General features: G+C 48.8%; 1 protein-coding gene across 1 annotated transcript in view; it reads right to left on the bottom strand.

The window, feature by feature from the left end:
• The window catches only part of LOC107125603 (keratin, type II cytoskeletal 4-like), a 61,592-nt gene extending 58,555 nt beyond the window's left edge, over window positions 1–3,037 (bottom strand). The window contains exon 1 of the mRNA XM_015429034.1: window positions 3,029–3,037. Within this exon, the coding sequence (XP_015284520.1) occupies window positions 3,029–3,037 (9 nt within the window). The remainder of the gene's footprint in view (window positions 1–3,028) is intronic.
• Between the last annotated feature and the right edge of the window lie 11,496 nt (window positions 3,038–14,533).

Below are 14,533 nucleotides of genomic sequence, written 5' to 3'. Positions count from 1 at the left end.
CATTCTACGGAGACTCCTTTGCCTCTCTCTTGCTGGGTTTTTTTTTTGGGGGGGGTAAAGTGATCAGGTCCTCAGCTGCAAGAACTGTTCTGGACCTGGGGAATGTCGGCTGTGGCTCCCTCCAGGTTGTGTGCTTGAAGGCGAGCCGCTGTCCCTTCAGCTTCTCTCCCTCCCCATTCACAATCTGAGCCATAGGCCACTTCCGCATTGTCATTTTTGTCACTCGATTGTCCCTATTGCTTCAGGGTCCTCCCCCCCAAAAAATGTTTTGCTCTCTCTAGTAGTCCCAGAGGGAGCAAAACACATGTAGAAAAGCGGGGGGGGGATCAATAGGGACAAAAGAGTGACGAAATTGACAGTGTGGAAGTGGCCATAGTTTCAAGTTGAGCTACAACCACTGAGCAAGACACTCCCAGTTCCTGATCAGAGGAAACTTGTTAATTGAAGTTGCTTTCCAAGCCTGCCCCAGACAGGAAAAAGGACTGTGCCACTGATACAGTTGGCCGCCTAGGCATGGAAAGAGGATGTGGTGCCTAGAAAGGACCGGTAAGATAACTGGAGCAGGGAAGATTGTGGTGCTCTGCCCAGAAGAACAGGCTGCTTGGAAGTTTGGGGCACAACGAAACTGAAGGGGCGTATGACTATGAAGGGGGGCAGATAGTAGGAAGGCTGGAGAAAGTGCCTCTGAGGAGGGGAGAGGAAAAGATAGTCCAAAGCTTTAATAAAGACAGAGAAGTGCAAAGGGAAAATGTAACTGTTGTGACTGAAACGGAATTAGGAGACTGAATAATTACTGGAGCATAATTACGAGCTGGAAATTGGAAAAGCCAAAAGGGGAGGAAAAAATAGGAAGCAACTGAGAAGAGAAAACCTGTGAAAAAGAGTGTGAAAAAAGAGATACAAAAAATCAAGAAAGGGTAATAGATGGAAAGTACCATTTAGAATCCAACATGCAACATTTTTTAGTGATAAATGACTTTTTTTTAAATTATTTTTAAGTATAAGTATAAGCATAAAGGGTGCCCGACTAGAAAAATATTTGCCCCACAAACCAAAAAATCCCGGCTATGGCCCTGCCTCTAAGACCAACAAAGTTTTCTTCAAGGTATAAGCTTTCCTGTCCAAGCACACTTTTAACATGGCTAATTGGACTTCTTCCCCATTTTTTGTTTCAGGAATACAAGAGTTGGCACAGCATCAGGAAACATTGAGAGCAGGGGTCATTTCCTGTGGGAGCGCACAGGAGTGGAGCTCTTGGCAGTAAGGAGCCTAGGGGGCGGGCCCATGCAACATGCCCCTGCTCCCAGCAGCCCTCAGTTGGGCCACAAGGAGCATGAAGCAGCCAGGTAAGTTGCAGAGCCCCCCCCCACAGCCCACCTTCAGGTACAAGCTCTCCCTCCTCTGTGAGGGCAGATCTGTGCATTCCCCTCCCCCCCACAGCTAGCAATCCAAAAGAGTCCAGTGGCACATTTAAGACCAATTTTTATTCAGGTACAAGCTCTCCCTCCTCTGTGAGGGCAGATCTGCACGTTCCCCCCTCCCCAATAGCTAGCAATCCAAAACAGTCCAGTGGAGCCTGAGCGGTGGGTGTTTCCTTCTGACACACTTCCAGTGATGTCAGGGAGGGTGGCATATGCAAATAAGTGATGCTAATAAGTTATGCTAATTGTAATGTATTGAAATGTATTATATGAATCGCCTCATTCACCTCCCTTGTTAAGCTTCGAGCCAGCCAAGGCTCCTTCAGTGCTCACACACTATTGGTTGTTCCTGAACAGTGACCAATCACGGCAGGACTAATTCCATGAGTGGGAAAAACACTCATTGGTCCTTATCCGCACAACCTCATTGGTTGTTTAATGTAAATAGGCGTGGCTATATTAGCCCGGTAATGTTTAAAAGGAGCCTAGCTCCCAATGTTAAGTTGTTCTGGTTATGAATGCGTTCAAGTGCTTGTTCGTTACTTCAATAAAGCTGAATCACTTGCTGAAATCACTCTCTGGTCCTTTGTTAGCAGCGATCTAACACTAATGAGCTCCTGCACCTCTTTTTCTACGAAATGACCCCTGATCAAGAGCAATTAGAACAGCAAGGATAGTCTTGTGCTGCCACTGGGGCCGCTCCCTGGTGGTGCAGATTGAATGACTCACCAGCTTTGCAGCAGCACGGTGGGAGCTCAGTGGAAGCTCAGACAGGGAGAAGGCCCAGTGGCAGCTCGGACTGACTGACTCACCTGCCAGTGGGAGTTCAGACCAAGTAACACTGCACCCCCTCCCTGGTGGTGCAAAGCAAGCGAGTTAGTCAGTCAGAGCTGCCACTGGGCCCCCTCCCTGGTGGTGCAAAGTGGGAGAGTTAGTCCGTCTGAGCTACCACTGCACCTCCTTGCTGGTCGTGCAAAGCAGGCAAGTTAGTCAGTCTGAGCTGCCACTGAGCCGCCACCCTGGTGGTGCAGACTGACTGACTCTCCTGCTTTGCGCCACCAGGGAGGGGGCCCAGTGGCAGCTCTGACTGACTCACTCACCCGCCTTGCCTCACCAGCGAGGGGCGCAGTGGCAGTTCAGACTGACTGACTCGCCTGCTTTGCTCAGCCGGGGAGAGAGCACAGTGCCAGCTTGGACTAAGTAACTCACCTGCTTTGCACCACCAGCGACAGAGCCTAGTGGCAGCTTGGACTCACTGACTCACCTGCTTCACACCACCAGGGAGAGGGCCCAGTTTCAGCTCAGACTGACTGACTTACTTGTTTGCACCACCAGCAAAGGGGCACAGTGGCAGCTCAGGCTGACCAACTCGCCCGCTTTGCACCACCAGGGAGGGGGCCCAGTGGCAGCTCGGATTGAGAACGTCAACTGCTTTGTACCCCCTGGGAGCTGGACCCGTCCACTGGACAATTGCTCCCACCTCCAGGGTATTTTGAAATTCTTCGGATTTCAAGATCCGTGACAGGAGTTCACCCTTCTCACTGGAGACATCAGAAATGAAGACGCATCAGGAATCCTGGATGAGGAATGTTTTTCTTTAAACTCACCATCCGCATATTAGCAGCACACTGAGACCTCTGGTTGAAACTAACATCCAGATGGACCGGACCTGAGAATTCCTCCTTCCTCACACTTGTCCTGCCCCCCAACACCCCTCCAATGTTCTAGCCAGTACCTCAATAGTGGGGCCTCTTCCCCTTTTCCTAAGCAAATGGTGAGTTTCAGTGGAACTCCTGGTGGCAGTTGGCCATGCAAACCGTTCTTCTTAACAGCACCCTGGGAACTGGCCCTGTGAGAGTTCAGCCTGAGTCACTACCCTCCTTCCCCATCCTTGGCAGTATCAGGAGAGCAGCCTGTCCTGGCTGCATCTTTGGTGGCATCTGGGGGTGCCAGGGAGGAGGTCGGGTAGAGATGCATATGTTGCCACCCATGGAGTGGAAAGACAGGTATTCTTGAATTGCCAAGCAAGTGCTGGAGTCAGGAAAAAGTCCCAGCACAGCACAAGAGCTGCAGAAGATGAGCAATGGCTCAGGCAAACTAACCACCCACTTTAGCAGCACCAGAAGAACTGGGCTGGATGCAGCATGTTTCCTTGCAGCACCAGGGGAGCTGGCCTGGTGACATCTTGTTACAAGTAATACCTCTCCAGAATAGCGTCAAAAGAACCTGTCCTGTGGCTGCTTACTTTAACCCGGCAATCCCTTAACTGTGCCAGGGGGTCTGACCTGGAGGTAGCTCAGTTGGACTAACTAGTCTCCCTAGAAGTGCAAGGGGTGCCAAGCAATACTCCCTCTAAGCTGTGGAGTCTTGGGAGCAAAAATTCTACTTTGTGAGCTACTGGCATTAATGTTGTGAGTGAGCAGTTTGGCTACTGCATAAATTGGTTTGCTCTGGAGCCATCCTTCCTGAGCTAAGACAAAAATGTGTAAGCCAGAGGCTAAAAAACTGTGAGCTACCTCACACTAACTCAGCTTAGAGGAGAAGGAAGAGGAGATTGGATTTATACCCCACCCTTCATTACCCAAAGGTGTCTCAGAGCAGCTTACAAACTTCTTTCCCTTCCCCTCCCCACAACAGACACCCTGTGAGGTAGGTGGGGCTGAGAGAGCTCTTGACAGAAACTGCTCTTTTTTTCAAGAACAACTCTTATCAGAACTATCGCTTGCCCAAGGTCATCCAGCCAGGTGCAAGTGGAGGAGTGGGGAATCAAACCCAGTTCTCCCAGATTAGAGTCCACACACTTAACCACTACACCAAACTGGCTTAGAGGGTGGCATCCAGGTAGAGCCAGGGGCAGGAGGAATCCATGGCTAATCACCTCCTCTTGCAACACCAGGGGAGCTAGCCCAGCAGCAGGTTGGTCTGCCTAATCACCCTGCCCAGAGCACCTCCAGAGTTGCCCTGCAGCCCGTAGTTTTAGCTAACCATCTCCCTTGGCAGCAGTATAGGTGCTATCCCGGTCCATGAAATCGTCGTTCCTGCCTGGTGGCCATTCACCCATCTACCCATCCTCTACTGAAGCTGGCTGAGTGGCAAATCAGTTTAGATAACTATCCTTCTTGGAAATGCTCGGGGTGATGACCCCAGGGGCAGCTCAAAGTGGCTAATTGCACCACTAAAGTGGATAACTTCACCACCAAAGTGGCTAACTGAGCCACTGGAGCTCACCTTGTAGCAGTTTGGTCTGGCTACCCATCTTTTTCAGCAGCCCCACATACCTCACAGGGTGTCTGTTGTGGGGAGGGGAAGGGAAAGGAGTTTGTAAGCTGCTCTGAGACTCCGAGTGAAGGGCAGGGTATAAATCCAACCTCGTCCTCCTCGTCCTCCTCGTCCTCGTCCTCCTCCTCCTCCTTCTTCTTCTCAGGTGACCTAGTAGCATTAGTTGTTGTAGATTTTCCAGGCTGTATGGCTGTGGTCTTGGCATTCTGGTACCTGACATTTCACCAGCAGCTGTGACTGGCATCCTCAGAGGTATAACACAGAAAGATGGAGTACTTTCTGTGTCAAAGTGTCAGGTACCACAATGCCAAGACCATGGCCATACAGCCCAGAAAATCTTCAACAACCAGGGGTCATTTCCTGCAGGAGCGCACAGGAACGGAGCTCCAGCAATAAAGAGCCCAGGGGGCGGGCACATGCAACAAGCCCCACCCCCTGCTCCCAGCAGCCCTCAGTCAGAGAAAGAAGCAGACAGGTAAGTTGCAGAACTCCCCCCGGCCCCCCAGTCCAAAACAGTCCAGTGACATCTTTAAGACCAAGTTTTATTCAGGTACAAGCTTTCCCTCCTCTGCGAGGACAGATCTGCACCCCCCCCCCCAATAGCTAGCAATCCAAAACAGTCCAGTGGAGCCTGAGCGGTGGGTGTTGCCTTCTGACACACTTCCAGTGATGTCACGGGGTGTGGCATATGCAAATAAGTTATGCTAATAAGTTATGCTAATGAGCTCCGGCACCTCTTTTTCTACAAAATGACCCCTGGACATGCCTGCTATAGTGCATTCAGTTGGGGTTGCCAACTCTGGGTTAGGGGATTCCTGAAGATTTGGGGGTGGAGACTGGGGAGGATGGGGTTTGGGGAGGGGAGGGGAAGGACCTTAGCAGGGTATAATGTCCTACATAGAGTGTACCTTCCAAAGCAGCTATTTTCTCCATGTGAACTGATCTCTGTCGTTTGGAGATCAAGTATAATACTGGAAGATCTCCAGGCCCCACCTGGGGTTGGCATCGCTAAGCATTCTCCAAAAAGATTTCTCGTTACGTTTTTTGCTCCTCCAGCTTTCAGCTACTGTACATGAAGGTCCTATAATAAACCTCAATTTTTTAAAAGAAAGCCTGCAGGTGGCTAATGACACCTCATTCATTCACATTTTCTTTTAAAATCAGGTGTTATTCTAATCATGTAGTAAAACAAATATTTTAATTTATCCATTCGTTTCATTTCAGTCTTGGAGAAGATTTCTTATGGTATCTAACAAATATGACACAATCCTGCAAAATAACTGGAATAAGGACATAAGAAGAGCCCTGCTGGATCAGACCAGCGGTCCGTCTAGTCCAATTTCCTGTCTCACACAGTGGCCAACCAGTTTCTCTGGAGGTCTAACACCAGGACACTGGCACTGGGTTCAGGGGCTGACTGCCTCTGAATGTGGAGGTTCCCTTTATTCACCATGGCTAGTAGCCACTGATAGACCTATCCTCCATGTTTCCCAACATTTTGTTATTGGCTCCAGTATGCCCGTCTCACTGGAGAAGACCCTGATGCTGGGAAAGATTGAAGGTCAAAGAAGATGGGGACGGCAAAGGATGAGATGGTTAGACAGTGTCATAGATGCAACGAACATGAAGTTGAGCCAACTTCAGAGGACGGCGGAAGACAGGAGGGCCTGGCGGGATCTGGTCCATGGGGTCGCAAAGAGTCGGACTCGACTGTGCGACTGAACAACAACAATGCCATGTAAGGGTCCAGTTCTCCCACTATAGAAGGAAACCTTCTGGGAGTAACTGTTCCCTCTTTTCCCTACTGGTGCTCCAAAAGCTGACAAGAGGGAAACAGAAGGAAATGTGGGGAGCAACATCATTTCCAGAGAAACCAGAAGTGATTACAATTTAGGTCTTTCCTGCATTTGCCTGCCACTCTGGATTTTCTCAATATTCGAATCGAGGCGATTTAAGTCCGTGGCAAAACAGCATCCAAATAACCCAGGGCAACAGCAGGCTGAAACTGGGCTGGCCACTGAAGGGAGGTAATATAATGCGGAATGGGGGGAAACCCCGGGATAAAAAGAAGGTTGAACTCAATTTTAGTGCAGAATTGTTTGGAGGACACTGTGGTGAACGTGGATTAAAAAGAGAGCGCAGAAAGGGTAGGGTTGCCAGTTCTGGGTTGGAAGATACCTGGAGACTTTGGGATGGATCCAGGAGAGGGCGGGGTTTGGAGAGGGGAGGGGAGAGGCCTCAGCATGGTACAATGCCATAGAGTCCACCCTTCAACGCAGCCATTCTCCGTCTGGAGATCAGTCGTAAAAGCAGGAGGTCTCCATGCCTCATGTGGAGGCTGGCAACTCTAAGAAAGGGCCTTGGAGTAAATTCTAGAATGTTGACCCTGATGTCATGACATCACTTCTGGGTTTTTTCCTGGACGTGACATCAAGCACTGGTGGAGAGTTGCTGTGCCTGTCTCTACCATATAAAATCCTCCCCACAGGTTCTTCTTATGAATGTATTATTTCACCGGACTGGTTTAAGCACTTCTCCAGTTGTGAAGTTTTCTGACCACCAGAAATGGCAGATATAATTGCTGTTCAAGGCACACCTACACCTACAGGAGCTACTGCAGTGTGGTTAAGGAGGGCACCCTACTCCCTAGCTGGTATCACTGCAAAATGCAAACGGGAAGCCGAACCGGGTCACTTTTGAAACCCGAAGGCCTGGTCTTTGTTTTGTACCATGTCTTTGAAAATATGCAGCGATGTGTCTTTCCTGTTGCTGCGAGCCCCGATTATTTTGAACATCAGGCTGATGAGATCCTACTTCCTTAATTGTTTTTTTAACCTACTTCTCTCTAGTTGTGGAGCTGCGGTGGCTTTCGAGCAAGGGAACCTTTACCTTTACCTTTACCTTTACTCTCTCTAGTTAGTTCTGAGATTGGGCTTGCCAGTAAGGCTTCATGCTATTGAAAAACGAGGGAACCACTATGCATTTCTAATGTCAGTATGCCCTCAGCTGAAACCTCAGTCTGTAATGCAGACAGTCATGGCCTGATATTCAGGGTTTTCCCCCTTTCCCAACAACACTGGACTGTTCAGCTCCAGATAGGACTGCCAACCTCTAGGCGGTAGCTGGAGATCTCCCAGAATTATAACTGATCTCCAGGTTACAGAGACCAGTTCCCCTGGAGGAAATGGCTGCTTTGGAAGGTGGGTTCTGTGGCATTACACCATGCTAAGGTCCTCCCCAAACCATGAACTCCCCAGGCTCTGCCCCCAGAATCTCCAGGAATTTCCATACCCAGAGCTGGCAACCCTGGCTCCAGGGCTATATATTACCTTCCTGTTCACCAGGTCCTGAAACTCAGTTGTCTATCTTTCTAGCTGTTCCTCACCCACCCTCCAAAGCAGCCATTTTCTCTAGGAGAACTGATCTCTGTCCTCTGTAGAGCAGTCGTCATACTGGGACATTTTCAGCCTCCTAGGGTTGCCAATCTCCAGGTGGCACCTGGGGAACTCCCACTCCTACAATTGATCTCCAGGCTACCAAGATCAATTCACCTGGATAAAATGGCCAGTCTGGAGGGTGGATATGTGGCATTATACCCTGATGGGGCCCCTGCCCTCTCCCAAAAACCCCTCCCCAGTCTGCACCCTGGGGCTTAGAGTTGGGAACCCTAAAAGTTGGCAGCCCTACCTCCCAGTGCGGTTGAGGAAGCAAGTGGAGATGCCTGGCAACCTCACTCTCTGCCCAGAGCCCATCAAAAACTGGAGCCAGCCCTGCAGGAGTCCAACCACACACCCCCAAAGTTGAAGCTGGTCTTAGCACACACCCTTGTTCCAGAAGCTACTGCATACAAGACTCTTGTAGATGAACACAGCAGGCCAATCAGTGCCTTTGACAAACTGCAGTGGAAGGAGGAGTTGGGGCATTGTGCTTCTTGGTGTGTGTGTTACAAATTTTTGGAAGGAAAAAGAAAGAGATGCCATTGTCTATTTGTAAAACTATGGCATCCCTTTTTTCACCAGTAGGATTTTGGAAGGTATGGAGAAACGTGGAAGCCCCAGGCCTCTGTCGGGCTGAGCTGCCGGGGACATGGCAGGTGCCCCCTCCCTAGCCTCAGAGACCCAAAACTAGCTCGATAGGGCCTCTGAGAGCTAGAGGGGGAATGGCAGAGATGAGTGTGGTCTAGATGGAGGGACGGAGATCTTCCCACAGCACACCATGCAAAGAAGAGCAGGAAAGACTGAGTAACAAAGTGGGTTTAATTTGCATTGTGGGCAAAGATGTAAGCGCAGGTGTAGGAGGTTCAGGGCATGTGGTGAGCGGCTGAATCATCCGGTGGCTGAGTTCAGTAGGGTTGGGTGCACATGGGAGCAAACAAAATTGCAAGGTGTACCAGCTGGAGCGATAGTATCTACACTTCAAAGGCATTCCCTTATATTTTACAGTTTTAAGGAATTGGTGGATTTGCTCTGAAACCACATGACCTTAATTCCAGAACAAGGCTTAGAGACGGCTGTACAAAATGGTTTAGTTGCTGCTTACATTAAAGTTGTTTTAAGCCATACCTTGTTATGTTAGCCTTTCTCTACAGACCCTGAACTCTTACACCTGGCATTGTATTCAAAAGAAAGGAAGGGGATTTAATGAGAGCTGAAGTTTGTGCTGTAGACCTTTTCTTAGACTCTCTTGTCTCCATAAAAGCAGATTTCGTAAGCGTAGTTAGGCGCAAAGAAATATAGATCTATATGTGGGGGTTGTGGAATAGTCCCCACTGTCTTAGAAAAGAGTACAAAGTACAAGAGATGTATAAACAGACAAATCTGCTTTACATAGACCTCTGAACAACTCTTGCCTTGAAAATCAGACAGATTAGATAGAAATGCAAACTCCTGCAATAATAACTAGCAGCACCCCCTCTGCGCATGCACAGAGTGCCCTTTCCCCACAATCTAAGGTTTGTTGCTGCTGTGTTATGCCAATAAAAGTCTATGTATGTATGTATGTACATAGACTATTTACCTGTCTGGCAGCAGCTCAGTGGTAGAGTATCTGCTTGGTGTGCAGAATTTCCAAGATTCAATCCTCAGCACCTTCAGAAAAGAATCAGGTGTAGGTGATGCAAAAGTCCTCCACCTGAGATCCTGGAGAGCCACACGGCCAATCTGAGTAGACAATTCTGATCTTGAGGGACTGATGCTCTGATTCAGTGCAAGGCGGCCTCAAAGAGTGTCCGTTCTGACTGGGAGTGTGAGTGGTCTTTCCTGACCTTCCCTCTGCGGTGGTGCAGGCGGTAAAACGCCTGCTGTAATAACATCTATGAACAGCCATTTTGGCTGTTCGAGAACCACCGTGGTCGGAGTGAGCTCCCGACCCTTAGTCCCAGCTCCCGCCCACCCAGCGGCTCGAAAGCAAAAATAACACCTAAAAAATAGCGAGTAGAGAAATGGGTACCTGCCCTTAGATGGGTAGGGGGCACCCTCCTTAAATGGTGTGTGGTGTGTGGCGGCGGAGCGAGAATGGCGCAGACGGCAGCAGAGAGAGAGCGAGAGACGGCAGCAGAGTGAGAATCATCAGCGGCGGCGAAGCAGTGATTGTGGACGCGGTCGAGCAACCCCTGGTGGCCAGCAAAAGAAGAACGTGTGCGGCTGATGACGTCTAAAGGCAGAGACCGGGAAAGCGAGCGACGGAGTGCAAGCGGGGCGCGGCAGAGCCTCCTGGACAGAGCCGACGCTGGAAGCAAGCATGAAGCGTGCGCTTGCGTGGTCCTGCCTCGGCCGCCCAGGAAGCCACCGGAGACTGCCGCCAGGGAAAAGAACTTCAGAGCCTGCCGAAAGAAGACGCCGAGCCGACCCAGAAACAATAAGAAGATCCACCACCTGGGTGCCGGTAGGCTGTCCCCGCCCCAGAAATATGTGTGGCCCTAGTTAGGTCTCAGTGTGATTAAATACGCACTATGTGAACCGCCCAGAGACCCTCCAGGGTTAGGGCGGTATACCAAGTCTAAGGTTAAATAAAATAAAAATAAATAACTGAAGGGGTCTGGGGATGAACCTAGGACCTTGTGTATGTAAGGCTTGCACTTAGCCACTTAGCCACTTTTTACAACATAAAAAGGAAATCAGGTCTTTGTAATAATAATAATAATAATATACTTTATTGTCATTGTACATAGTACAACGAAATTAAGGTGCAATCATTCGGTGATCTACAAGCATACTCATATACACTCACACAACCATACTCATATACACTCACACAACCATTAGGGTTCACATTGCAACTTAACCACCAATGTCACCCAAATTCCAATTCATACAGCATTTAAAGCCAGTACCTTAAACACTGCTGTAATAATGATTGTGTCCCCATTTTATCACACCAGATCACGTGATAAAATGGGGACACAATCATTATGTGATCTGGTCCATGCGGTCGCGAAGAGTCGGACTCGACTGTGCGACTGAACATGTTTAGCGACTGAACATGTTTAGCACCGTTTTGCAACTGGGCCAGTTTCATCATAAACCTTTTCCACTTAATCCATGCAAATGAACAAGGAGGCTGTTTTCCTTGGGAGGATGTATTCTGAGAGGCTTTCTGATCAAGTAGGCAGGGGTATTAATCTGCATCCTCCCTTTGCAGAATGTCAACAGCAGACCTACCCCCATTAGCCTACAGATACTAGATCCTGTGTGGGAGAGCCGTTCTGTCAGTAAAATAATGATGCAGTCAGGTAATCCTACAGTTGATAAGTCTGGAACGTATCTGATGAACTGTCCATTAAATACAAGGGATGATGTTAATAAATTTGGTGTACTACTGTGAACATTGGGATTGGCATGTTATAATTCTTGATAGTCACGATCAACCACAACTAGACACAGCATCTGAAACAAAATGCAGAGATTCTGAGAATCTCAGTTGTTGTATTTTTGAATGAATGTTTCTAGACCTTGTATTTGGCAAGGACTTTACTTCTTAGAAATACCTAGGAAGAGTGCTGCGAAAGACATTTTTATGACAGATGGGTTTGAGCTTATCTACTGGGTGTCTCAGTATGTACCATTTTTTTAAAAAAACATTGAATTACGTTTCTAAATGCAGAAGGACATGCACCAAGATGCCATAATTGGCTTCAGTTTCCCCACATTTTCACGTGGATGACAAATGGCAAACTGGTCTGCTGTGGAATCTGTGGTCCCCAGATGCCAGTCATTGGTTGTGTTCAGACTGGCAGTTTGGCCCGATATAGGCACATTTTAATGGTGAAGGTAAAGGTTCCCTTGCTCGAAAGCCAGTCGAATCCGACTCTAGCGTTGCGGTGCTCATCTCCGTTTCAAAGCCGAAGAGCCAGCGCTGTCCGAAGACGTTTCCGTGGTTATGTGGCCGGCATGACTAAACACCAAGGCGCACGGAACACTGTCACCTTCCCACCGAAGTGGTCCCTATTTATCTACTTGCAATTTCTTGCTCTTGAACTGCTAGGTTGGCAGGAGCTGGAACTAGAGACGGGAGCTCACTCCGTCATGCGGCACCCGGGTCTTGAACTACTGAACTACTCACCTTCCACAGCCTGCAGTTCAGCGTCTTAACCACTTGAGCCACCACATTTTACAAACGGATTAAATGGACACAATCACACAGCCACATCTGTCAGGCATTCCCCAGGCATACTCACCCCGTCAGAGGATGACTTGGAGCTGGGTTAAAAAGCCGCCACCTCCGAAATGGTGTTTTTGTTTCCCCGAACATTTCTTGCGCATGGCCGGATGTCTGAACACGGGGGAGCGCGCGCAGAACGGATTTGGCAGTGTGAACGGATTTTGCAGCTCGCTCCGTGGCTGAGGCGCCACAATAATGTGGATGCTTTACCACGGGATGTCTCTGTGGGTAACCCACAGCAGGGTGTGCTGTGTGGCTGATATATCCCATTACACTTTAACCCGGTTCGATTAGAGGTGGCACCATATCGCGCCAAGCCGCCAGTGTGATCACAGCCATTGAAGGGAAGAATTGTGTTGCCCTTGATTGTTTCTCGCCCTTTTCTCTTTGCTACAGAGCTCCACATCCATTCTGTCCCCTGTCCCCAGTCAAGGATACCTCCTGTTTAGGGTTGCCAGGTGTGGTCTGGAAAATACCTGGAGACTTTGGGGGTGGATCCAGAAGAGGGCAGGGTCTGGGGAGGGGAGGGGCCTCAGCAGGGTCCAATGCCACAGAGTCCACCCTTCAAAGCAGCCATTTGGTCCAGGGGAGCTGATCTCTGTCAGCTGGAGATCAGTTGTAAAAGCCAGAGGTCTCCAGGCCCCACCTGGAAGCTGGCAACCCTACTCCTGTTCTTCAACAAACAAACACCCCCTTCCCCCGATTTTGGACAACAGAAGAAATTAAACATTGTAAATGTGTGATCACATGAAGCTGCCCGGTACTGAATGAGACCAGTAGCCTAGCAAAGTTAAGTAACTGGCAGCAGCTCACATGGAGGTCTCTCCCAATACCTTCTCCCAGCTTCTTTTTGATGGGAGATGGTGGGGATTGAACCTGGGACCTTTTGCATGCAAAGCAGATGTTCTGCCACTGAGCCAGACCTATTTGCATACTTTATTTTGACAAACAAGTTTGGTACTGTTCATAATCCAAAGAATCTATGACTTTGCATCCAGGATCTTTTCTGCTTTATCCTCCCACTGCTCATCATTTGACTCCCTCTGCCGAACTGGAATGGCCAGAGCACACAATAATGAGACCTTCCTGTCCACTGCTCTACCAGCTTTAGACCTCCCTTCCTGAAGACACCAGGCAAAGCAATGAGCAGCCTTTTTATTTGCAGAAACCTCTTGTGATCAGGGGGAAACAGGAGGTTCTTTTATTGGCTGCGTTTTAAATATAAAATTTATGGTTAATTTACTTTAATAACTATGCCCAAGGGTGTTTTCAAAGCTAACTTTAAGTACACCTTATAAGCTCTCTAGGAGCTGCGGTGGCTCAAGTGGTTAAGACGCTGAACTGCAGGCTGTGGAAAGTCAATAGTTCAGCAGTTCGAGACCTGAGTGTGCCACATGATGGAGTGAGCTCCCGACTCTGGTTCCAGCTCCTGCCAACCTAGCAGTTCTAAAGCAAGAAATTGCAAGTAGATAAATAGGTACCACTTCAGTCGGAAGGTAACAGTGTTCCGTGCACCTTGGTGTTTAGTCATGCCGGCCACATAACCACGGAAATGTCTTTGGACAGCGCTGGCTCTTCGGCTTTGAAACAGAGATGAGCACCGCAACCCTAGAGTCGGATTCGACTGGCTTTCGAGCAAGGGAACCTTTACCTTTACTTTTATAAGTTCTCTAGTAACACTTGTAGACAAATTTAATGCAGCATAGCGTGTGTCAGAGACCAATTTTAAATTCCGTTCAGGCTTTGTTGGATTCTCTATTCTTATTTATAGCATTGTTTCAGCTACTGATGTTTTCTGAAGTGCATTAATTTGCCACGTGCCATGCAGGGTAGCCAGCTCTGTGATGGGAAATTCTGGGGACCTCAGAAGGTTACAATGTCCTACGTAGAGTCTACCGTCCAAGGCAGCCATTCCCTCCATCACTATCACCTACTGATCTCTGTCATCTGGAGATCTCTAGCCACCACCTGCAGTCTGGCAAGCCAAGTGCCATGGTTGTCATAGGCTTCAAAGCATGTGAAGTTCGGTCATCATGACCCCTTGTGCAATAGGCATGCATCTGGGTATTGTAATCTAGGCAATGGGAGAAGAACCCCTTAGGGACAGACCATAATGCCTGTGGGTCAATGGCTGTGTAAAAAATGCATCACAGCCAATGTGATATAATGGAATG

This window comes from Gekko japonicus, unplaced genomic scaffold (assembly GCF_001447785.1).
Source record: "Gekko japonicus isolate JY-2015 unplaced genomic scaffold, Gekko_japonicus_V1.1 scaffold1579, whole genome shotgun sequence".
NCBI classification, from domain to species: domain Eukaryota; kingdom Metazoa; phylum Chordata; class Lepidosauria; order Squamata; family Gekkonidae; genus Gekko; species Gekko japonicus.
The sequence above is the reverse complement of the archived record's forward strand: the minus strand, read 5'-3'. Positions and strand labels throughout refer to the sequence as shown.